Here is a 25,303-nt window from a genome sequence, read left to right on the forward strand (position 1 = left end):
TTCCAGGGGAGGGAGGCGCCGCGCGGGGCCGAGGAAGACGCGGCCAGAGGCCCGCCGCCTGAAGGCGTGCGGGAGGCGGGCAGGCCGCGGGAGAGGGCGGGAGCTGACGCGCGGTGAAGGCAGCGCGCCGGGAGCCTGGGCGGAAGACGTGGGCGGAAGGTGGTGGGCCGGGTGGGCCGGGTGGGCGCCGGAGGGCGGGGCCCGCGCGCTCCGGGGGCGGAGCTCCCGCGCCGGTCACGTGACGGGCCCGGCGGCGGCGGCAGCGGCGGCAGCGGTAGCGGCGGCGGTGGCCGCGGCGTCTTCAGCGGCGCCCAGTGCAGGATGGTGCTGGAGGCGGCGGCGGCGGCCGTGGTGGCGGCGGCGTCGTTGGCGGCAGCGGGAGGGGGTGCTGTGGCGGCAGCGGCGGCGGCGCCCGCGGGTGGTGTAAAATGGCGGATTTCGAGGAGTTGAGGGTAAGCGGGGGCGCGGGAGTGGAGAGTGGAGGCCGCGGGGGAGGGGAGGGGAGGCGGGGAAGCCGCAGCGTCGCCGGCCGCCACCTTCTTGTTTCGCGGGGACCGGTTGGTGGTGCCGCGAGCCCCGGCCCGAGCGCGAGCGGGCGCCCGCCCCGGCGGGCGCGGGCGGGGGAGGGGAGCCAGGCGGCGGAGGACGCTTGGGCCTCGCGGGGCGGCGGGCCCAGTGGCCGGTGGGTCCCGCCGGGGTCCGCACACCTGGCATGGGGCGGGGGCCGCCGTCGGGAGGGGCTCGTGGGGGACCCGACTTCCTCGTGTAAGGGCTGAGGTGGGAAGCGGAATTTGCTTTTCCACCTTCATGTGCGTACGTGTGTGTGGCGATTCAGAAGTCTACACGTTACTCATTTGGTGGGGAGACTGTTCTCTGAAACGTGAAGTTGCGTTTAGGAATCCTCTCTCTTCTTATGGCTGATGCTACCGTGTAGTGAGATCTGTCACGAGAAAGGCCCCTTCCTCCTACCGGTGCTTCCTCTTGGAGAGAAGCGTGGTCTTTTGGGAGCACTGCGTTTAATAATCGACCTTAAACCTTGATATTTTCTTAGTGCCATGGTAAGACACCCGCAAAGGCTGTGTTGTCATGAGGCTTGTTTGTGAACTCGTTTTGCTCTTGAGGGAAAACATTTTTCTTTCTAGCCTTCGAACAAGGTCACAACTTTACTGTTGATATCTTTGTATAGTAGAGGTTTGAAAATGGGTGTGCTGGGGGTAGAACGGAAAAGATATTTTTCCCTGGGCTGATAACCTTCAGAGTCCTCAACTGAAACTAAACTATGGTAAACGAACAGGCTTTATTTTTTATGGATTGCTGAATTACTGGCGACAGAAATGGAATACTTAAGGACAGAAACCCTGATTTAAAAAAAAAGATGAATGTGAACTTGAAATTAACGGCAATCCTTTTGCATAACAGGCATATGATGTTAGGGTTACTTTTTTGGAATAAGAAGGAAGAGGAATCTGGTAAAAGATTCAGTTTTGTATGTTTATTGTTTTTTTTTTTCTGCGAGGGATGGAGTCGGGAAGACTGTTGGCTGTTCACCTGGCTGGTAGGGTGGACATCAGCAAAAGAACGTATTGGTGATTGCGATCTAGAGGGAGAGTGTGTTACAGTTTGCATAATACCTGCCATTTTCCCTTCTGTTGTTTCGGAAAGAATTGCACATTAATGCATTTTATGCCCTGTATTAGTTTATACAGAGAACCATGATAGTAGGTAAAGGGTATTCGTATTGGGAAGTGGAGGAGTTTTAATGTCTCAGAGTGTAGAGCTTTTAACACCTGTGGAGCTTTGAAACAACCAGGCCTGAGCCTCATCTATGTAAATGAATGCATTAGGTTTAGGGATTGGTTGAGGAGACTGAAGTTCGAAGTTAAAATTGTTTTTTACCTGCAATATCCTCTTAACTTTGAGTAGTAACATCTGTGTACAATTTATCCTCTTCTAAGGTTTTTTGTTGAAAAATTTTCCAAGACTTGCATTAGACTTTTATAAATGTTGGTCAAAGCTTAATAAAAAGGGAGGATTTATTTACTAGTATAGGGCAGAAACGGCAGTCAGTGCTGAAGTTCGAGTGGAACCAGGAACTGCAAAGTGGTTGGAAACCAAAGATGCTTTTTTTCTTTGGGTGTGCCTGTCCCTTCCCCTCCCCCCCTTAACTCCCTCACCTTTTTTCTCTCCCTCCTTCTTCTTCCCCCTCCCCCACCTTGCCCTCTACAATTTGTTTTGTGGGTCAGCTTCATCATCTCTTTCTGGAAATCAGCTGTCTTTGCTTCTCCCTGCACTTGATGGAAGATGGTCCCTCCCGCATAGTTCACATAAGGTGCCCAACAGAGGGTGACTGGGAAGAGTTTTCAGGCGAGGGGAAGGGTGTAGATGCTGGAAGAGTTATCCACCCCAGTCTTTGCCTTAGTTGCTCAGCAGCATCTTCTACATTTAAAAATGAACAGTCTCTGTGCCCTACCCCCATTTTGAACAGTGATGATGATGATGATGATGATGATGATGATAGATATCCATTATAATATAAGTGGTTATTACATGCCTGGCTCTGGTCTGAGCACTTCACATACCTGTTTGATTCTCACAATTGTAATAGAATTGTTAGAAGAAATTGTCAGAAGAAATTGAAACAGCTTGAGTAACCTGACACAGTTTGAGCTGGGAGACCTGGGATTTTTAATCTCAGATGTCCAGCTTTAGAGTCCATGCTTTTCAGAGTCTGAGCTATCCTGCTCTGTGTAGTTTCCTTCAGGTCCACGTGGTGCTGCTAGCCATCAGCCTGCAGTCTGTGAACTAAACAATGGTAAATAGCCAGTGCCCTTCTTATGTGACATATAATACTGGAGGGGAAACAAGACAGCTGACTGAAAATCTAATTAGAAGGGAGGAAAAGAGGAAGAAACATGTAGGGCATTCTAAATGGTCTCTGCTTCAGAATATATTCTGTGAGGGTCAGAGAGATCGTCAAGTAAATTAAAGGACCGGGAAAAATGGGCAGCATTAGTTTGTTGGCTAACTTGGCAGTAGAGGAAATAGCCGACCTGGATGTCACATATTTGGCTGCCCACACTGCTGCTGAGAGGATTTCCATTATCTTTATCCATTATCATTCAGGGCTACTCCCTAGGGGCATGTATAACCAGAGCAGGTCACTTCTGGCTGGTGAAGCCATCTCCTGTACTGGAGGTCAGGCATTCTGGGAAAGGTCATTCTCACTGTGCTTTGGTGACTCCTGTGCCTTTGCTTTGTAAGCTTGGGGTGGGGGTGGGGGTTATTTGATGAGGCAACTCCTGTGGAACCTTAAGAGGCTGCCAGATGATTTTAGTTTTTGAGACTGCTATGTAAGCCAATACCAGAGGTCTTGTCCGGTCGTAGCAGAATATGGCAGCCCTACACTTTGCTCCTTTCATTTTAATAGAATATCAGCCCACCTTTCTTCTAGTTCTTCTGAGAGAGAGGATCTCACTGGCTGAGCTTAGGTGAGGGTCCACTTCTGTTCTAATCATCTGTGGCCAGAAGGTTAGAGCCCTAGCGCACAAACCTGAGTCATGAGATTATCTTGATGGTTTGGGGGAAAGGAAGGAGCAAGTTCTCTGTAAATGGAAATTGTGGGCTGAGTAGTCAAGGGTGCTTATAATAAAACATCATGTATTCAGAGCTTTCAAGGTACTAGAGATGAAATTATTCAATTCACTGGTTGCTTGTTTATAGCATTTATGTTGGTAGAAGTTTCTGAATTAACTAGTTTGCAAATTAACTAGTTGTGAATTTACCTGGGACAAGCTCATAAGATCTGATGGTTTGGACCTCTGTCACTGCCACCCTCCTTTCTCTGTACGAAATAGTCTCTAGCAGAGCTAAGCACAGGGATGGAGCAGAGGCTAAATAGTCGGGGTTCTGAAGTCCCTCATTTCTTCTTCAACCAGAGTGGCTTTTTTTTTTTTAAAGATTTTTTTTGTTTTAGAGAGTGAGCTTGAGTTCGAGTTGTCGGGGGCGGAGGGGGAGAGGGAGAGAGAATTTCAAGCTGACTCCCTGATGAGTGCAGAGCTCAACATGGGGCTCAGTCTGACGACCCTGAGATCATGACCTGAGCTGAAATCAAGAGTGGGACGTTTAATCGACTATGCTACCCAGGAGCCCCCCAGAGTGGCTTTTTTACCCTTGTCTTTCTCCTCCAGTTCATAATTGTATATTGTTGGCTGCTGGTGCAGTCTTTTGGCTGCTATTATTTAACCTGGTTCCTGCTATTATTTAACCTGGTTAATCCACTCTCCTTACTTCTCACCATTCAAGTGTGGAAATGGAGGGGGGATCTATTGCAGTAACATTTTTTTTTTCTTTGAAGGTCCTCTCTCCAGTGGATAGGCCGGTGATGGGTAGTAAGGAGGGCACATATTGCATGGAGCACTGGGTGTTATATGCAAATAATGAATCATGAAACACTACATCAAAAACTAAGGATGTACTGTATGGTGACTAACATAACAATAAAAAATTATTAAAAAAAAATAAAGGTCCTTTCTCCTTCTCTCCTGTATTCCTCATCCTCTTCCTTTTGTGCCTTGAGTTTATTATCTCCATGTCTGTCAGAGAAAGAGAGTGAATGTGTGTGCAGTCTTAGTGTGTATTTGGGCTAGTGAAAGAGTGAGTCATCATAACTTACTTTTTTTTTTTTTTTGTTAAAGATTTTATTCATTTGGCAGAGAGAGACACAGTGAGAGAGGGAACAGAAGCAGGGGGAGTGGAAGAGGGAGAAGCAGGCCTCCCACCGAGCAGGGTGCCCAATGCGGGGTTCGATCTCATCATGACCCAAGCTGACGGCAGATGCCCAACGACTGAGCCACCCAGGCGCCCCATCATAACTTTCTTAACAGATACTGGCAAACCAAATGCAGAAGATCTTTTATGCTAAGAGTCTTAAGTAATTCATATAACAGAAATTTTCTGCCTAGGAGGCTTGAGTGTTTGGTTCTTTACACCTAGAAGGCTTGCCATTCTGGTAGCTTCAGGTGCTGCTAGGATATAGAGGGAGAATAGGAAGTTAATGCGGGATTTGAGGTTAGAATTCGTCATCCGTCATACTCCTCAACTATTGGGCAAGGAAGTAGACTAATAGATATGGTAGATGCAACTGAATCTACCATGTGATTCAGAGTCATGAGTGGTACACAACTAAAATTTCAGGACACAACTTCACTTGAGGTCATGTCTTTGAAAGCACATTCAAAACTCAATATTTAAGTTAAATTGATAATTCTTAATAGTAAAGAAAGGTTTTCTTAGCTTTTGTAGATACTTTTGCATTAGTTTGCTCCTTAGGTCTGTGGACTCCCTCCATGAATATCTTTTCTGATAAAGCTGACACTTTTCTAAATATAACATCCTTCAGATGTTTCTCTTTTCTCAGCTTTTTCCTTTGTTTTTCTGGATTGGATCTTAGCTACTTTAAATTTTTTAATTGAGATATAATTTACATACCATAAAATTCAGCCTTTTAAAGTGGTTTTGGTCTATTCACAAAGTTGTGCAGGCATCCCCACCATCTAATTCCAGAACATTTTCATCACCCCAAAAGAAACCCAGTACCTATTAGCAGTCACTCCCTCTCCTTTCATCCAGCCCTCAGCTTCCAGTAATCTACTTTCTGTCTCTATGAATTTGTCTGTTTTAGACATCTCTCTATGAATTTGTCTGTTTTAGACATTTCATAGAGATAGAATCATACACATGGCCTTTTGTGTGTGGCTTCTTTCATTTAACATAACCTTTTCAAGGTTTGTGTTGTAGCATGTAGCAGTGCTTCATTCCTTTTTATGGTTGAATAATACTCCATTGTATGGAGTATACCACATTTTGTTTATTTAGTCATGAGTTTATGTATATTTGGGTTGTTTGCACTCTGACTAGTATGAACATTCATCTGTGTATAAGTTGTGTGTGGACATATGTTTTCAGTTATTTTGGGTAGTTACCTAGGGGTGGCATTGCGGGTACATGTGGTAACTTCCATGTTTAAGTGTTTGAGGAACTGCCAAATTTTCCCCAAACTGCTCTATCATTTTACGTTCCTACTACTAGTTATAAGAGTCCTGATTTCTCCGTATCCTCACCCGCATGGGTGTAAAGTGGTATTTCATTGTGGTTTTGATTTGCATTCCCTGGTGACTAATGCTCAACAAAGATGTTGAGCATCTTTGCATGTGCTTATTGGCCATTTGTATGTTTTCTTTGGAAAAATGTCTATTCAAACCTTTTGCCCATTTTTTAAATTTGGGGTTTTTTTTAAGTTCAAGTTCTTTATTAGATATATGGTTTGCAAATATTTTACTCCTTTTTATAGACTGTCTTTTCACTTTCTCCATAATGTCCTTTAGCACAAAAGTTTTTTTAATTTTGACAAAGTTTCATTTATAACTTTTTTTCTTTTCTTGCTTGTGATTTTGGTAAGAAATCATTGCCTAATCCAGTGTCATAAAGATTTATAAAGACATAAAAATTTATGTCTGTTTTCATATAAGGGTTTATAGTTTTAGTTTTTACATTTAGATTGTTGATCCATTTTGAGTTAATTTTTGTTTATGGCGTGAGGTGGGGATCAAACTTCTTTTGCATGTGGATATCCACTTTCCCACATTGTTTATTGAAGGATGATTCTTTCTCCCTTGAGTTATCCTTACAGCTAATCTCTTTTTGTTCAGGACTAAATTTAAGAAGTTGCACAGTTGAAATAAAAATAATATATGGAATCAGTTGGTATCATAGTCTGATCTATTCTCTATGAATGTTTACTTTGAACCCCCATCCCTGGTAATGTGGCTTTTTTTCTAGACTTTTTTGGAAAAGTGGTTTAAAACAAATAAGAATTTTTGTGACTTTGCAGAGAACAATATAAATCTAACATAGACTTCAGAGCTCTCCATTTGATTATTCATATAGGTCAGTAAAAGCTGTTCTTGATTATGTTGCGGAAGGTTGTTTTCTTTCTTCTTTCTTTCCTTCCTGCCTCTTCTTCCTTTTTCTTTTCTTTTCGACATTAGCTTTGGGGATGCATGGTTATTGACTGTATGACCTTGGCCAAATTATTTCATTTTTTCTTTAACCTGGGAAATAGTTGTTTTTTAAAAAAATAGTTTATTTATTTATTGAAAGCGTGTGCACATGTGTGCACAAGTTGGTGGGGGTGCCGAGGGAAAGGGGGAGAGAGAATCCCAAGCAGACTCCACACTCCATGCTCAGTGCAGAGCCTGACACAGGGCTCAATCTTACCACCCTGAGATCATGACCTGAGCCAAAATCATGAGTCAGATGCTTAACTGACTGAGCCACCCAGGCACCCCAACCTGGAAAATGTTTTTGTTTTTGAAGACTTATTTATTTTGAGAGAGAGAAAGAGAGGGCACGCACATGTGAGAGAGCACACTCGCACAAGAGCATGAGTGGGAGGAGGGGCAAAGGCAGATGGAGAGAGAGAATCTCAAGCAGTCCCCATGCTGAGAGTGGAGCCCCATTAGGGGCTTGTTCTCAGGACCCTGAGATCATGACCTGAGCCAAAATCACAAGTGGGCAGTTTGACTGAGCCACCCAGGTGCCCCTGGAAAATGGTTTTAATAATAATTTTTATTCTTATCTCCATTCCTCATTGTTTTTCCCAAATGAAAGCAATACTTGTACAGGTAGTTCAGGAAAATTCAGAAGGAAAAATAAAAGCCCTTTCTTCCCCAGTAGATTCCACTCCTGACATAACTATCTTTAACCATGTTTGGGTGTTTTGTTTTTAGTTTTTTTTTTCTTTCTGCTAATTCCCAAACTCAAAAACACCACATATCTTTCTGTATCTTGATTTTTCTTTCAATTCTGAACAGTGTCTGTTGCTTGAGTCTAGTAGTTAAGAAGTTTAGATTGTTATGTTTTCCACCTTTCCTAGCATATTGATTTGTACCAGTTATATTTTTTATTATTTTTTTAAGCTTTAATTTAAATTCCAGTTAACATACAGTGTAATATTAGTTTCAGGCGTACGATATAGTGATTCGGCACTTCTGTACATCAAGCAGTGTTCATCACTTAATCCCCATCACCTAGTTCACCCATCCCCCATCCATCTCTCCTCTGGTAACCATCTGTTTGTTATCTATAGTTAAAAGTCTAGGGACGCCTGGGTGGCTCGGTTGGTTAAGCATCTACCTTTGGCTCAGGTCATGATCCCAGGGTCCTGGGATCAAGTCCCATATCAGGCTCCTGGTTTAACAGGGAGCCTGCTTCTCCCTCTGCTTGCCACTCCCCCTGCTTGTGAGTGTGCTCTCTCTCTCTCTCTCTTTCTTTCTGGCAAATAAATAAAAAAAATTTTTAAAATGTATCATTAAAAAAAGTCTGTCTTGACTTGCCTGTTTCTTTTTTCCCTTTGTTTTGTTTTTTTCTTAAATTCCACATATGAATGAAATCATGTGGTATTTGTCTTTCTCTGACTTATTTCATTTAGCATATACTCTCTAGCTCCAATCCTGTCATTGCAAATGGCAAAATTTCATTCTTTTTTATGGCTGAGTAATATTCCTGTGTGTGTGTGTGTGTGTGTGTGTGTGTGTGTGTATACATACATATATACACATACACACCATGTCTTCTTTATCCTTCACCTATTGATGGACACTTGGGCTGCTTCTGTAATTTGGCTATTGTAGATAATGCTGCTATAAATACAGGGGTGCATGTATTCCTTTGAATTGGTATTTTTGTGTTCTTTGGGTAAAAATCTAATGCAATTGCTGAATCGTAAATTAGTTGTATTTTTAACTTTTTGAAGAACCTCCATACTGTTTTCCAAAGTGGCTGCACTAGTTTGCATTCCCACTAACAGTGCAAGAGGGTGCCGCTTTTGCCACATACTTGCCAACACCTGTTGTTTCTTGTGTTGTTGATTTTAGCCATTCTGAGAGGTGTGAGGTGATATCTTGTGGTTTTGATTTGCATTTTCCTGATCATGAGCGATGTTGAGCATCTTTTCATGTGTCTGTTGGCCATCTAGGTCTTCTACCAGTTACATTTTTGTTCCTAATGCTGTTGTTAGTTGGTATTAACTTTTTGTAATAGTTAAACTTCTGTTTTTTGACCTATCAGTTTTAGACAGTATGTCTTCAGTTCCCAGTCTCTCAGCGGATTTAGCACCCATCCATTTCCCTTTGTTTCTTCTACCTCCCCTCTTCTTCTTCTTCCAGCCTTCATTTTCTATTGCACTGTCTAGATTTTAGCATTTATATTATGGTTTATAACACTTCTAAACTTTTTTGTGCTTCTATAGGAAGAGTCTAGAAATTGAGTAATGGACCGCCCTTTATAGTATGTATCCTGTTAGAAACATTAGTCACTGTGAAACCAGATCACTTGGAGCTATAGAGGAACTTCTGTTACTAAACCTGTGCTCCTTAAAGGAGAATTATAAAGTCCTGCTTGAGTGAGGAGAACTCATGGAAGTTATTTTTTAAATTTGATATTATCATGTGTTCTTATTTGTAACCATTCAACTTTTCTTGAAGATAGGTTTTCTGGAGCTCTCAACCTTCCTTTTCTAATTTGGGCAGCTTGCTTTCTAGATCTGCTGTACAGCTGTCATCCTGGGATTACATTGCACTCCTGGATTAGGTCTTTTGCTTGAATCCCATGTCTTTCTTTTTTAAATTACTCTTTTGTTATTATTGGAATATCTTGAGTGGTGGTTTTAGGATAGACGTGGTGATAAACAGTCTGATTTCTTCAGTGTCTGAAAATGACTTGCCTTTGTTCCTGATTGGAAGTTTAGATATAGAATTATAAATTGGTAATCAGTTTTTCCTACCAAATTTTGAAAGCTTTGCCCTAGGAACTTAAAACACCCATTGTTGCGAATGGAGTTCTGTTACAAATCTGACGGTTATCCTTTTGTAGTCACCTTGTTTAAAATCTTTGTGGTAATCTTTTTATCTTTGATATTTTGTGAAATGTGTCTAGTTGTAAGTCTTTTTTTTTTCGTTGTTGGGGTAACTTTTTAGTTCTAAAATTTTTCAGGTGTGGGGAATATCTTTTATTTCTTTGATAATTTCTTTCTCTCCTGTTTTCTTTGAGACTTGAGGGGTGAAAGTTGGACTTCTAGATTGACATGTATTTGTTTCTGAGGATTTCCTCGATTTTGTCTTTGAACTCCTCTACGGGATTTATTTCAGTGATTATATTTTTAGTTTATAGAAGCTTTATTCTTTCAATAGCAATTTGTCCTCCGTTTATGGGGGAAAGTACCTTGAGTTCTCTGAGGATGCTAATTCCTTTAAAAAGAGCTCTTGAGACAATTCTCTTATTGTAATCATGCTTTGTGTATTTGGGTATACTACGCTAATTTTTAAAAAATATTTAAGTTATTTAATAGGTACAAAAGATTATAACAGGTAAGGTATAGGTAAATAAACATGTATATAGCCATCATGTAAGTTAAGAAATCGTTTAGGTCAGCAGGGTGCCCTTTCCTGATTTTATCCACAGTATGTAGATATATAAAATTATATTTATATCTATATATGTAACTTTTTAAGTATTTAAAAATTTTATACAAATGGAATGATGCTGTATTTGGGTTTTTTTTGTTATTGTTTTTAATTTTCCACTGTTTGAATACCAGTTTATCCATTCTCTTGTTGGAAATTTGTGTAGTTTCCATTTTTTTCCTACTATAGATCCTCACATCCTTATTCAAACTTCTGAAACCCAAAATGTTCTGAAAATGCAAAAAAAGAAAAATTCTATGAACTTAATCTGCACTGATTTGACACTGTGATTTTTATTGGTTTCATTTAGTGTAGATATTTGTATATTTCACTGTAGAAATTCTAGGAGCAGAATTGCTGGGATTTAAGGATATGTACGTCTTCAGCAGTACTGGATGATGCCGGGTTATTTTCCAAAGAGGATTGTATTGGTATTTGTTCTCTCCAACAATGTAGAAGTTTTCATTATTTACCTTTCTCGCTATAACACTTTTATCAAATTGAAAGTTTTTGCGTGAGTAAAAATTTCACTTGTTTTTAATTTTTCCCTTTGGTAGTGAAAGCGAGCATCTTTTATTATGCTTATAACATTTTCTTGACTCTTCTGAGCTTCTATTACCTGTTTTATGTCTCTTGTCCGTGTTGGTACTAGGCTTAAAAAAACTTTTTTTCTTACTAACTTGTAATAGTTTTACAATTGGATCTGTCTATGCATTCCGGATTCTAATCTTTTAATCTGCACTAACAGCACCATCACCTTGTCTTAAGTACTCCAACTCTATAACAACTTTCACAAAAACAAACTTCTGTTGATATAGGGCACTCATGTAGGAAATACATAGATTATAGGAATACATCTGGGTGATTTTTTTCAATATAACCAAATGCAGATGAAGAAAATAGAACATTACCAGGACTCTAGAGACTCCCCTTGGTTACCACCTCTCAGTGACTAACCTCTGTCTCTTCAAAGATAGTACTGGCTTGACATTACTCTTAGATTAGTTTTGTCTGTTTTTTGAAACTCATATAAATGGAACTGTATGGTGTATATATTTTTTGTGTCTGACTTTTTTCCTCAATTTTGTTTGCAAGATTCACTGGTATGTAGTTGTAATTTGTTCATTCTCTTCCACTAGCAAAATAATAAGAGTTCCAGTTGCTTCACATTCTTTCTTGTCCACTCTTCTAATTTTAGATGTTTTAGTGAATGTTTAGTGGTTTTAATTTGCATTCTACTAATGAGTTATGATGTTAAGTCTCTTTTAATATGCTTATTGTCCATTTGGATATCTTTTGTGACATGGCTTTGCCAATTTTTTAGCCCATTTTTATATTGGGCCATCTGCCTTTTTCATACTGATTTGTAGGAGTTCATTACATATCCCACATAACCGCTCTTGCAGGTTATACTTTGCAAATAATCTTCTCGTTTCCCCAGCCCTATAAATCTATTCAAAGATCTTGACTTCTCAACTTATCCATTGCCCTTTTCCCATTGGCAGATATTTCCAGGGGAAAAGAGGCATTAAATGATGGGCTCCATTTTCTACACTTCCCTTCTTTCCACAGCATTGGCCTCTCAGGTCCTTTCTGACTTTATAGTGCTTCATGTCTTCAGATGGATGTTTTTTATATTACCTTCAGTTTTTAAATTTTCTTAGGGAAGGTTGGTCTAGTCTAGTCAGTCACCGCGTGACAAGTAGTAGGCCAGCTCCTCCTGCCTTGTAGTTCTTTAGGGTACTTCTTGGCCATTTGATCCTTTGTATAATTTTAAAATCATTTTTCTAAGTTATGTAGACACACAAGCATGCATCTGTTGGGATTTTGATGGGAAATGCATTGAATCTGTAAATCAGTTTGGAGAGAGCTAAGTTTTCTTAACCACGAACATTGTAATCTCCATTTATTTAGGTCTTTTACAATGTCTTTCATAAAGTTTTATAATTTTCTTCAACTAAACTATTGCAAATATTTTGTTAGATTTATTTTTAGGTACTTTGTTTTTGTATCGAATCATAAATGGTATCTTTTCATAATTATATTTTCTACCTTGCTGGTTTATAGAAGTACAGTTTTGACTTTGTGTAACAACTTTGCTCTACTCCTAATTATGATAAATTATCTATAGAATTCTTTTGGATTTTTTTGTGTAGACAGACCTATCTGTGAATAATGACCTCTTTGTTTCCTCCTTTCCAATTCTTATGCTTTTTTTTTTTCTTTCTTTTTCTTGTCTTAATGTGCTGGCTAGGATCTCCAGTACAATGTTGAATAGAAGCGGTGATGGGGGCATCCTGATCTTGTTCCTGATTTTAAAGGGAATGCTTTCAAAGTTTCACAGTTAAGTATGATGCTTGCTGTAGGTTTATTGTAGATAATCTTTTCAGGTTAAGGATGTTCCTTTCTATAACTAGTTTGCTAATCTAAAAAAGTAATAAATGGATGTTGAATTTTATCAAAAGCCTTCTTTGCATTTTTTGAGAAGATGTTTTTCTTTTGTAATCTGTTAACAGGGTGAAATTTGTGTGTTTCAAGCATAAAGTCAATCCTGATTTGTCTCTTTTTTCATTATTGGACTCAAACTGAAGATAGTTAATTTAAGATTTTTGCTTCTAATAATTAGTAATATTGACCCATAAAAAATATACTCTTCTTTTTCTGGAAGAATTTATGTAAGATTAGAATTATCTGTTTAAGTGTTCGGTAGAACTCCCTGATAAAATTGTTACTGGTGTTTTCTTTGTGGGATACTTCTTAACCACTGATTCAATTACTTTGCTTATAGGATTGTTCATATTTCAATTTTCAAGCCAGTTTTGGTAGGTTATACATTTATAGGAAGTTGTCTATTTCATTCATGTTCTTGAATTTATGGTATTAAGTTGTTAATCTCTAATTTTGTAGTACCTGTAGTTTATGTCCCTTTTACCTTTTTTCTTTTAATGCCTTTTTTCCTTTATCAATAGTAAAAACTAAAAGTTCGTCAATTTTTGAAGACTTTTAAAAGATCAGATTTTTGAACTTTTTTTTTTTAATGCTTTTCAATGTATCCCTCCCCCATTTCATTAATTTCTGCTCTTTATTTACTTTATACTTTTTGGGCGTTTATTTTTATTCTTTCTCTAATTTCTTAAGTTGGATGCCTTGCTTTTTTAATTTTCAGTGTTTTAATATAGGTCTCCATTGTTTTCTCTGCATCACACAAGTTTTGATGTGCAGTGTTTTCATTATTTTTCACTTGTATTTTTCTGTTTTTCACTGCGAATTCTTTATGAGTTATTTAAAAGCTTTTATTTCCAAACTTCTGGGAGTTTCTTTAGTTATTGATTTGTAAATGTGTTGTAGTTTGGAAGCATGATATGTATGATACTGATCTTTTGAAATCTGTTATAAGACTGTGGTCAGTTTTTATTTTTGTTTGTACATGGAACAGAATGTGGATTTTCCATTCATAAGCACAAAGTTTTACGTTCTAGTAGATAGGCTGTTAATTCTGTTCAAATCTTCCATATGTTTTTAGAAACAGAAGTATGTTAATCTTCTAGAAGAATATTTTTCCCCAGTTTTTTTCTTATAGTTCTACTAATTTTTAAAATATGGTTTAAATTGTTGCTAGTACATGAAAGTTTAAGCTTGTATTTTCCTGTTGAATTGGAGCTTTTACTCTCTGTATTGACTCTATGTCTTTGAATGTTCTTTGTATTTTACACTACTGTTTCATATTATACCTGTGCTATTTTCTTTTGGTCAACTAATTTTGCCTGATTTTTAAAATTCTCCCTCCCCCTACATTTTTGTGTTCTTTTAGTTTTCTCTCTTGTGAATATCATGCTATTGGATTAAAAATATTAATCTCTAGTAATCTTGGTCTTTGTAATTTTAAATTAAACTTTTTATTAAGAAAATTGTCAATTTACTCACAGTTGTGAGAAGTAGTACAGACATTTCATGTACTCTACCAAGTTTCTCACAGTGCTAACATCTTGCAAAACCATAGAACAGTATCACAACAATACTACAAGGATATTGACATTGACATAATCAAGGTATAGATCATTTCCATCACTTTAAGGATCCCTCTTATTGTCAGTTTTTATTGCCACACTCACTTTCTTCTCACCCCCTTAATATCTCAGACCCAGTCATCTGTTTTTCATTTCTATGGTTTCATCTTTTCCAAGAATGTTACATAAATGGAATCATACAGTATGTAACTTTTGGGTTTGGTTTTTTTCACTAAGCATCATTCTCTGGAGTCATTCATGTTGTTTTATGTATTGATAGCTCATCCCTTTTTATTGCTGAGTAGTATTTCATGGTTTGGATTTGTTTAACCATTTACCTGTTGAAAGATATCCATGTTGTTTAGAGTTTTGGGCTGTTACGAATAAAAATGCTTTAAGATTTCTGCATAGGTTTTTTTGTGACCATAAGTTTTCATTTCTCTGGGATAAAAATACCCAGGAGTGCAATTCCTGGGGTATATGATTATTGTATATATAGTTTTTTAAGAACTTGCCGAACTGTTTTCCAGAGTGGCTGTACCATTTTACATCCCTACCAGCAATGTATGGAGTGATCCAGTTTCTCTGCATCCTCGCCAGCATTTGGTGTTCTCACTGTTTTTCATTTTAGTCATTCTGGTATGTATCTAGCTACACCTCAGTGAGATTTTAATTTGCACTCCCTTAGTGGCTAATGATAACATATTTCCATGTGCTTGTTTTTTATCAGTATATCCTTATTGATGAAATGTCTCTTCATGCCTTTTGCCCTTTCTTAAACTGGATTTTTTTTTCTGTTGGGGTTCGAGAGTTCTAGACATATTCTAGATACTCATCCTTTGTTGGATATGTGGTTTGCAAATACCGTTGCCAAGTCTGTTGATTGTTTTGTCATCTTTTTAAACAGGGTCTTGCGGAGCACAAATTTTTAATTTCGGTGAAGTCCAGTGTTTATTTTTTTCTTTTGTAGATTTTGCTTTGAATGTCAAGTCTAAGAACTCTTTGCCTAGCCCTAGTTCCTGAAGATTTTCTTCTGTGCTTTTTCCTAAAAGTTTTGTAGTTTTATTCTAACGTTCAAGTCCATGATCCATTTGGAGTTAATTTTTGTATAAAATGTAAGACGTAGTTGGATGTACACTTTGCTTCAGCACCTTTTGTTGAAAGGCAGTCTTTCCTCCATTGAGTTACTTTTGCACCTTTGTCAAAAACTATTTGGGCATATTGTGTAGGTCTGTTTCTAGATTCTCTGTTCTGTTCCATAGACCTTTGTGTTACCTTTGCTAATACCACATACCACACAGTCTTGATTACAGAGCTAAGTTGTGAAATGGAATAGACTGATTTCTATTTTTTTCAAATTGTTCTAATGCTCTTCTAGTTCCTTTGCCTTTCCATATAAATTTTAGAATAATCTTAAATATAAAAAAGTCTTGGTGGGATTTGGGTTGAAATTGTATTAATAGATCTGTGTCAGTTTAGGGAAAATTGATGTAGTTTCTTTATTGAGTCTTAAAAGCCATTGGAGGATCCAATCCGTTCATTTAAATTTTCTTAGACTTCTTTTATTAGCATTTTATAGTTTTCAGTATACAAGTCCTGTATATATTTTGTTATATTTTTAAATGTGTATTTTCATTTTTTTGGAATGATTATAAATAGTATTGTGTTTTTAACTTGTTTCCGTATGTTCTTTGTTAGTATATAGGGATGTGATTGGTATTTGTGTATTGCTGTGTCTCCTGCAACCTTGCTGAACTCAGCTATTGGTTGTAAGAGTTGTTTTATAGATTCTTTGGGATCTGCAAATACAGGCAGTTTAAAAAAATTTTTTTTCTTTCCAACCTGTATGCCTTTTATTTCCTTTTCTTATCTTTTCCCTTATCCAGCACTTACAGCACTATTCTGATTAATAGGGTGAGAATTGACATTCTTGTCTTGTTCCCAGTCTTAGGGTGATGCATTCAGTCTTTTACCATTAAGTGTAATGTTAGCTATAGATTTTTCAGTGGGTGATTTCTGTCAAGTTGAGGAAGTTCCCTGTTCCTGTTCTGAGAATTTTTATCACGAGTGGGTGTTGAATTTGTCAAATGCTTTTTCTGCATTGACTGTTACAATCATGTGGTTTTCTGTTTTTAGCTATTAATAAGGGTATACTACCAAAAAAAGGGGGGTATACTACATTGATTTCAAACATTGAACCAGCCTTCTAGTCCTGGAATAAACCTCACACAGTCATGGTATATAATTCTTTTTATATATTACTAAGTTCTGTGTGCTAACATTTTGTTTAGTATTTTAGCATTAATATTTGTGATGGTTTGTAGTCTTATTTTTCATACTGTTTTTGTTTAGTTTTGCCATCAGGGTAATGTTAGCTTTATAAAATGAATTTGGAAGTATTCTCTCATTTTCTGTTTTCTGGAAGAAATTTGAACAGATTGGTGTTAATTCTTTAAATTTTGGGTAGAATTCTCCAGTAAAACCACTTAGGCCTGATCATTTACTTTTGGGGAGTTTTATTTTTTTTTATTTTTATTTTTATTTTTTTTTAAAGATTTTATTTATTTATTTGACAGAGAGAGAGACAGCCAGCGAGAGAGGGAACACAAAAGCAGGGGGAGTGGGAGAGGAAGAAGCAGGCTCATAGCGGAGGAGCCTGATGTGGGGCTCGATCCCAGAACGCCGGGATCACGCCCTGAGCCGAAGGCAGACGCTTAACCACTGCGCCACCCAGGCGCCCCGGGAGTTTTATTTTTTAATTAAATATTTTTGAAGATTTTATTTATTTATTTATTTGCGTGAGTAGCAGGGGGAGGGACAGAGATCTCAAGCAGACTCCGTGCTGAATGTGGAGCCTCGTGTGGGGCTCAATCTCATAACCCTGAGATCATGACCTGAGCCAGAATTAAGAGTTGCTTAACTGAGCCACCCAGGTGCCCCTATTTTGGGGAGTTTTAAAATTATGAATTAGATTTCCTGAGTAGTTGAAGGGGTATTCAAATGATCTATTTCATATTGGGTGAGTTTCATAATTTATATTTTCCAAGGAATTGGTCCTTTTCATATAAATTCCCAAATTCGTGTGTATAGAGTTGTTCTTAGTATTCCTGTATTTTTATGATGTCTGTGGTTTCTGTGGTGATATTCGCTAATCTTGCTGTTTGAACTGGCAAGTTTATTTCATTTTTATTTGTTGGGTTTTTGGTATATTTGCATTTATCCTTACTCCTTCATTTTGTGCTATCCTGCTTTTTCTGTGCTTTGTCTCCCCATCTGTTTTCTTGCCACCTTTTGGGCTAATTATTTTTTCTTGCCCTCTTTCTTATGTTTTCTGCCATTTACTTGTGTGAAATTACATTTGTTTTGTTTACTCACATACTCTTGGAGTTTTCTTGAATTTTTTTTTGAAATTTTAATACACATAAATCTAAAACTATCTTTTCCTTTCTTACAGAATGCTTTAAACTGCTCCCCACTCTGCCAACTTAGATGCATGCCATTGTTCCGTAGTTTTGTTCTGTTATTTCTTAGCCTTGCAAATCTGATAATATAATTTTTTACAATAAATATTTGTTTAAGCTAATCAGTTTCCTCTCCAGGGCTTGTCATTTTCTTTGGTCATCATTCTGCTATGTTAGATTCCTCTAGATTCCTCTGGTTCAGCATTGATGGGCTTTTTACTCTCCCTTCCCTGTGTTAGACGTGCTTTCTTACTCACGGCTTTTGCACCTGCTGCATCCAAGGTCTTGGAATGCTTTTCCTCAGATATTCTTTAGGTGTCTTCTTAATCCTTCAGTTACTTATTCATTTACCTTCTGAGGGAAACCTTCTCTCTTGAAAATTGCAAATCCTTTATCTCTTCATTCCCTGTTTCCTTTTCTCCCATTATTTTTGTCCTTTGTATTCATCACCACCTGCCATATTATATATTTTATTTATTTTTATTTTTATTTTTTAAAAAAATTTTATTTATTTATGTGACAGAGAGACAGCCAGCAAGAGAGGGAACACAGCAGAGGAGTGGGAGAGGAAGAAGCAGGCTCCCAGCGGAGGAGCCCGATGTGGGACTCGATCCCAGAACTCCGGGATCACGCCCTGAGCCGAAGGCAGACACTTAACGACTGCGCTACCCAGGCGCCCCTATATATTTTATTTTTATGATAAATTTTAATCTGTCAAGCTCTTCAACTCAGTCATTCATTGGAATTTATTATATTTATACAGTTGAGGGGCATTGACATCTTTTCAGTATTTACTGTTTTTGTCTAGTAACATGATAGTTTCTTAATTTATTCAAGAGTTCTTTTACGTCTTGTTTTTATGTAGCTATTGCAAAATTTTAAAATTTATGCCTTTGCATTTTAAGATTTTGTTATTAGACTCATTTTTTTTAATATTGTTTTTCCTGATCAGTAGCTTGAAAATCTGTTCGATGTATAGATAACTCAGTGAATTTTCTTAACTTATTATTAGGTCTTCTTTTTCAGTGGATTTTTAAACAGTTTCAGTGTAGAAAGTTCTGTCATTTGTAAATTATAAATATTGCTTCTTTTAAAATCTGTACTGTCTGGACACTTTAGAATAATTTTGAATGAGAAAACATCTTTTATTGGTCTTTATTTCTAGGGTTTCATCTTTAAGAATGATATTTATTCTTGATTTCTGATAGCTACCCTTTCTCATGTTAACAGAATTTCATTCTGTTCCTGTTTATTGAGAGGTTTTATCAGTAACGGATAGGACTTCTTCAAATGCCCTTTTGGCATTTATGCAGATTAATCTAATATAAGGCTTTTTTTGAGCCAATAGATCTTTTTGTATTGCTTTCCTTACTTTAACAATTTTCAGAATAATGAGTTGGTTTCTCAGCGTCCTATAACAGAGATCGGTGAGGTTTTTTTAAGTATTGTTACTGTGAACAAATGACTTTTAATATATTTGATGTGGTTGAATTAATGTAGTTATTGTTCTCTTTGATGGTTGGGTTATCTTGCCTCGAGCTACTGGATTGTTTTCTGTGTCCTTCTGACAAGATTCCAGTAGTCTTTGGTAACTTCTTTGTTTTCTGGTATGATGAAATGTCCTAGGCTCATCTTGTGCATTTTCTACCCCAGACTTGCAATTAGCTATTTCCTCAAGGAGCCTGGGTTCCTTTTGTGGGAAATGGTATTTAGATCATAAACTGTTTTTCCCTGCCTCAAACAAATTTTGCCTGATTAAATCTGCAATAGTTTTAGATTTATGGAAAAGTTGGGGAGATAGTATAGAGAGTTGCTATATAACCCACAACTAGCTTCCCCCATTTAAGCAAACTTTTTATGTGGAAACATTCTTACAAAGGTAGAGAATTCCCCTTGTACCCTGTACCTAGCTTCAGCAGTGATCAACTCTTATCTTTTTTTTGTGTCTCCACTCATTCCCCCCAATGATTTTTTTCAAGTTTCAGGTAGTATTTTTATTATTTTCTCAATTGAGGTATTATTGATGTATAACATTTTATTAGTTTCAGCTGTACAATATTTGTATGCATTGCAAAACGATTACCACAATAAATCTAGTAGATATTCATCACTTTACAGTTACCAAAAATATTTATCTTGTGATGAGAACTTTTAAGATCTCTCTTAGCAACTTTGAAATATACAGTATGCTATTTTTTTTTAATTGGGCATGGAGCCTAATCGGGCCTTGAACTCATGACCCTGAGATCAAGATCTGAACTGAAATCAAGAGTTGGACGCTTAACTGACTGAGCCACCCAGGTGCCCCACAATATGCTGTTATTAACTATACTCATCATGCTGAATTACATCCCCATAACATATTTATTTTATAACTGAAAGTTTGTACCTTTTGATCCCCTTCACCCATTTCCCCCCCACACACATCCCCCCACTGGAATCACCAGTCTGTTCTCTATATCTATGAGCTTGGTGTTCTTGTTTTCGTTTTGTTTTTAGATTCCACATATAAGTGAGATCCTATGGTATTTCTGTCTGAATTATTTCTCTTAGCATAATGCTCTCAGGGTCCATCCATGTTGTCATAAATGGCAAGATTTTATTCTTTTATATGGTTGAGTAATATTCCATTGTGTATGTCTGTAGAAGCTGCTATGTATATAAAGCTGTGAGGTGTGTGTGAATTCTTTATTCGTTTTTCCATTTATGGACACTTATGTTGTTCCTGTGTTTTGGCTATTGTATTTGAATAATGATACAGTGAACTTGGAAGGGGTGCATATATCATTTCCTTTTAGTGTTTTCGTTTTCTTCAGGTGAATACCCACAAGTAGAATTGGTGGATTCTTTAGTAGTTCTATTTTTAATTTTTTGAGGAACCTCCATACTGTTTTCCATCGTGGCTAAACCCATTTACTCTACCACCAACAGCGCACAACAGTTTTCCCTCTTTTCTCCATCCTCACCAACATTTGTTGTCTTTGAGAGTGGCCACTCTAACGGGTGTGAGGTGATATCTCAGTGTGGTTTTGATTTGCATTTACCTGATGATTAGTTATATTGAGCATCGTTTCATGTCTCTGTTGGCCACTTATGTCTTTATTTGAAAAGTGTCTATTCAAACTTTCTGCCCAATTTTTTGAAGTTTTTATTTAAATTCCAGTTAGTTAACATACAGCGTAATATTAGTTTCAGGTGTACAGTGTAGCGATTTAACTCTTCCATACAACACCTGTGCTCATCACAAGTATACTTGTTAATCTGTCACCTTTTTAACTCATCCCTCCACCCACCTCCCTTTTGGTAACTATCAGTTTGTTCTCTATAGTTAAGAATCTTTCTTGGTTTGTCTCTCTCTTTTTCCCCCCTTTGCTCGTTTTGTTTTGTGTCTTAAATTCCACATATGAGGGAAATCATGGTATTTGTCTTTCTCTGACTGACTTATTTCACTTAGCAGAATACTCTGGATCTAGAACCATCTGCGTCATTGCAAATTCTACCCGATTTTTAACTGGACTCTTTTTTTTTTTTGCTATTGATTTTTATGAGTTCTTAAAATAGTTTGGATATTATCCCTTTATCTAGATACATGATTTGCAGATATTTTCTTCCATTGCACACTTGGCCTTTTCGTTTCGTTGATGGTTTCCTTTGTTTTGTGGAAGCTTTTTGGTTTGATGCAGTCCCACTTGGTATTTTTCTTGTTACTTTTGCTTGTGGTATCAGATTCAAAATAACATTGCCAAGGCCTATGTCAAGGAGCTTACCAGCCATGTTTTCTTCTAGGAGTTTTATGGTTTCAGTTCTTACGTTCAAGTCTTTCATCCATTTTGAGTTAATTTTTGTGTAAAGTGTAAGATAACTGTCCAGTTTCATTTTAGCATGTGGCTGTCCAATTTTCCCAGCATCGTTTTTTGAAGAGACCATTCTCTTTCCATTGTATAGTCTTGGCTCCTTTGTTATGAATTAATTGACCATTTATGGTTGGGTTTATTTCTGGGTTCTCTGATCCTCCTGTTGATGTATATACTTTTTTATGCCAATATCTTACTTCTTTGATTACTGTGGCTTTGTAATATGGTTTGAAAACAGGAGTCTAGTGCCTCCAGCTTTGTTATACTTTCTCAGGATTGCTTTGACTGTTTGGAGTCTTTACCAAATGATTTTAAAGGAAATCCCACATATTGTATAATTTTATCTGTAAGTATTTCAGTATGCAACTATAAGCATAGAAATCATCTTAACTAAGTATTGGACAAGGTTTATGTTAAGCCATTTTAATTTTCATATTAAACTATGTTCGGGTACATTGAGGGCTTTTGTGTCTATTCTCACAGGAAACATTGATGAATTACAAAAAGACTTCTGTGGTCCATACTGGGAAATGAGAAGGAATAAGAATAGGTAGCATACTAGGCCCCCAGTTTCATCAGGCTTTTACTTAAAATTTTGGTTGAATGAGTCTGACTTTCCTGCTGAAGTTTGGAAAACAGTAATATGCATATTTTAAAAATTTTGTGTTTGATTTTTTCATGTTTGTCTCCTAACATGTATTTAACTTCCTGACTTTTATTGTTTTGAACAGTTTAAGAAACAATTCCATCTTTTCCTTGAAGGCTTAGTAGAATTTATTCATTAAGCTGTTTGGGTAGATGTTTTTGGAAGTGGAGTGGGTAGAGATAATATATATCTTCTTGATCAGGTTGAGTAATTTATGTTTTTCTAGGAAATAACTTTAAGTTAGAATATAGTTGCATGTGTTGTTCTCTTTGTTTAAAGAGATTTGCCTAGTGTTTGTGGTCTTTAATGTTCTTTTTCTCATTCTCAAAACTTTTCTTTCCCTTTTTTGGACCTGATGTTACATACTTTTCTGTGTTTCGCTTTCTAATTCATGGTTTGTTTGTTTTTTATCTTTTAATTCTTTACTCTTTTTGAGGGGTTGTGTTTGTTACTTTTTTGCTTTTTGAACTAAATTGTAAATTTTGTATTGTGTAATAATAGAAGCATTTAGGGAGGTGTTTTCCCTAGCTTTGGCTTTATTTATAGATTTTGAAAAGTAGTATTCTCTTTATTGTTTCTCATAGTCGATTTTTCAATTTTGATTTCTTCAGCCTGAGAGTTAATTTAATCAATGTGTTGTAAGGAAGAGATCCACATATGGTCTCTCACGTAAAAGGGATTTAATTATAGGGAAAATGTGAACTCACAGGAATACAGTGCTAGGAACTGAGGCCTCCTGTGACCTCTTAAATGGGCAGTAGTTAGGAATTGGAGTATCTTTCTAATTTGTCACATAGTTTCTCTTATGGGTTGGTCAGTCCTTTGATGTATTGATTATATATTTGGTGGCTTTTCTTTATCCATTACTACTTATAAATGAAGATGTAAATTGTTTTAATATTGTAGTTGGGATAGGCAGTGTTAATAATGTGATCTATCGATTTCCCTCAGCAGTTCCTTTCCCTACCTCATATTATACATCCTAGCTGATGGAGTATCTGTCTACAAAGTTTGTGTTGATCTTTACCACAGCTTCCAACCTATTAGAACTTCCCCAGATTCCAGACTGCTTGTGCAATTTCCACCTCATATTTAAGAGTTGAAGAGCAGTCTTGGGGAAATCTTTTTCCTCATTGGTTATTGCAGGTAACTATCATATTTACTTCCTTAATGAGGTTTTCTAAATGTAGCACTTTCAGCTTGCCTTTACTCCTATATGTGATGTTCCAATTATATGATGACCCAGCTTTAATATTTTAAATAATATTGTTACTTAAATTTGGTAAAGAAACAAGGTTGATTTAAAGTCCTCGTCTTTTTTTTTTTAATGTTTTTTTTTAATGTTTTATTTTTGAGAGAATGAGAACCCACACATGCGAACGCTAGCAGGGGGAGGGGCAGAGGGAGAAGCAGACTCCTTGCTGAGCAGGGAGCCCGATGCGGAACTTGATCCCAGGACCCTGGGATCATGACCTGAGCCGAAGGCAGATGCTTAAACCGACTGAGCCACCCAGGCACCCTAAAGTCCTAGTCTTAATTTATATTATCTTTTGTTTAGAAATCCAGATTGTTTATATATCTTTTTAAAAATCAGTCCTGCCAATGTATTTCTCTCTGGCTCATAGAATTTCCTTAAAATCAGTTAGCAGGCATTTATTGAGAAATTCTTTTATGTAGAGCATATAGCAGTTGTCACTGAAGTATTAGAAGGCAGACTTTGGAAGGCAGCAGGATGGACTGGATAAAGTCCACTTAGAAATAATTATACTAAAAATTATATTAAAGATACAGACACTGGAGGTTGGTGGAGAACAGTAGCTGAAATCCCTTTTTAGTAGTGTTCATAGCAGGCTCACCTTACCTGGTGACAGCTGAAATTTGGTTTAGACTGAGTTAAGGTGCTGCCTCTGTTTGCGTTTTAAAAGGAAGTGGGATCCAGCAAGGTTTGCCAAGAAAAACATAGTCCTAGAATTTGACTTAGTAAGCTCCCTCGAGAAGAGAGTATCTTAATAGTGAATGCTAAATAGAGGAGAATTTTGTTATTATGTGTTTTTGAATACAAATAGGATGACCTGAGGGATGAAGTGACTTTCAGTATCCTGAGTCTGGATGCCAGGACTTGACCTACACGTGACTGGTGATTGCTGTTGTGAAGTTTTCCACGGGGCATCGTGGGCTCACAGCTGCCCTTTCTCAGTGATACTTCATCTTCGCAGCATTTTGCAATAACAGAGACCATCCTTGTCTGCTGTCCTTTTCTTTACCCTTCCCCAAACTGGGGGATTTCTTTTTGCTTCAGAGTGTCCTGATTCCGCATTCATGTTGTGAGCTGTTACCTCTTTCTTCCTTTTTGTTTGTATATTTACAATAGCTGATAGAGCCAGTGCATTGGCAAATCACTGGAAATAAGTGATATGAGACCTCCCAGAAATTCCATTTTGAGAGCCAAGCTTAGGGTGACTTTGTGTTCTTTTTTGTCATTTCTGTAAAACAAGTCTCCTTAAAACAAAGAATAATGTGAAAATAAGTAGAAGGAGGGAAGCAAAGTAATGAATTCTGAGTTAGATTTCTTTAGAAAATATCCCGGATGTATTGTATCTGTATGACTACCTTTGTTAGTGTTCTCATGATTTAATGTTGCTTACGCTACTGTAGTATAAGCCAACTTAATTGAAGTTTTGCGATTGGGGACTTTGGGAAAGATGCATTGTGTTCTTGCTTGGCAAGACTCTTGAGAAAGCTGTCATAGTCCTTTTTATACATGAAACCTTGAGTAAACTGTAACTGGACATAGGCCAAGAATTTTCTTGTCTTT

At 37.4% G+C, this 25,303-nt stretch overlaps 1 protein-coding gene across 10 annotated transcripts in view; it reads left to right on the top strand.

Moving 5' to 3' along the window:
* Positions 1-282: 282 nt before the first annotated feature.
* The window catches only part of PIAS2 (protein inhibitor of activated STAT 2), an 88,715-nt gene continuing 63,694 nt past the window's right edge, over positions 283-25,303 (top strand). For 4 of the 10 annotated variants that reach the window (XM_044382985.3, XM_044382986.3, XM_048218406.2 and 1 more), the window contains exon 1: positions 284-452. In XM_044382985.3, coding sequence (XP_044238920.1) covers positions 429-452 — 24 coding nt within the window. In that variant the 5' untranslated portion in view covers positions 284-428. Of the gene's footprint in view, positions 453-12,774; positions 12,864-15,057; positions 15,167-25,303 lie in introns of those variants that run through there. The other 6 variants (XM_048218405.2, XM_057313109.1, XM_048218408.2 and 3 more) reach the window with 3 other exon arrangements.

The sequence above is a fragment of the Ursus arctos genome, unplaced genomic scaffold (genome assembly GCF_023065955.2).
Source record: "Ursus arctos isolate Adak ecotype North America unplaced genomic scaffold, UrsArc2.0 scaffold_17, whole genome shotgun sequence".
Classification (NCBI taxonomy): Eukaryota; Metazoa; Chordata; class Mammalia; order Carnivora; family Ursidae; genus Ursus; species Ursus arctos.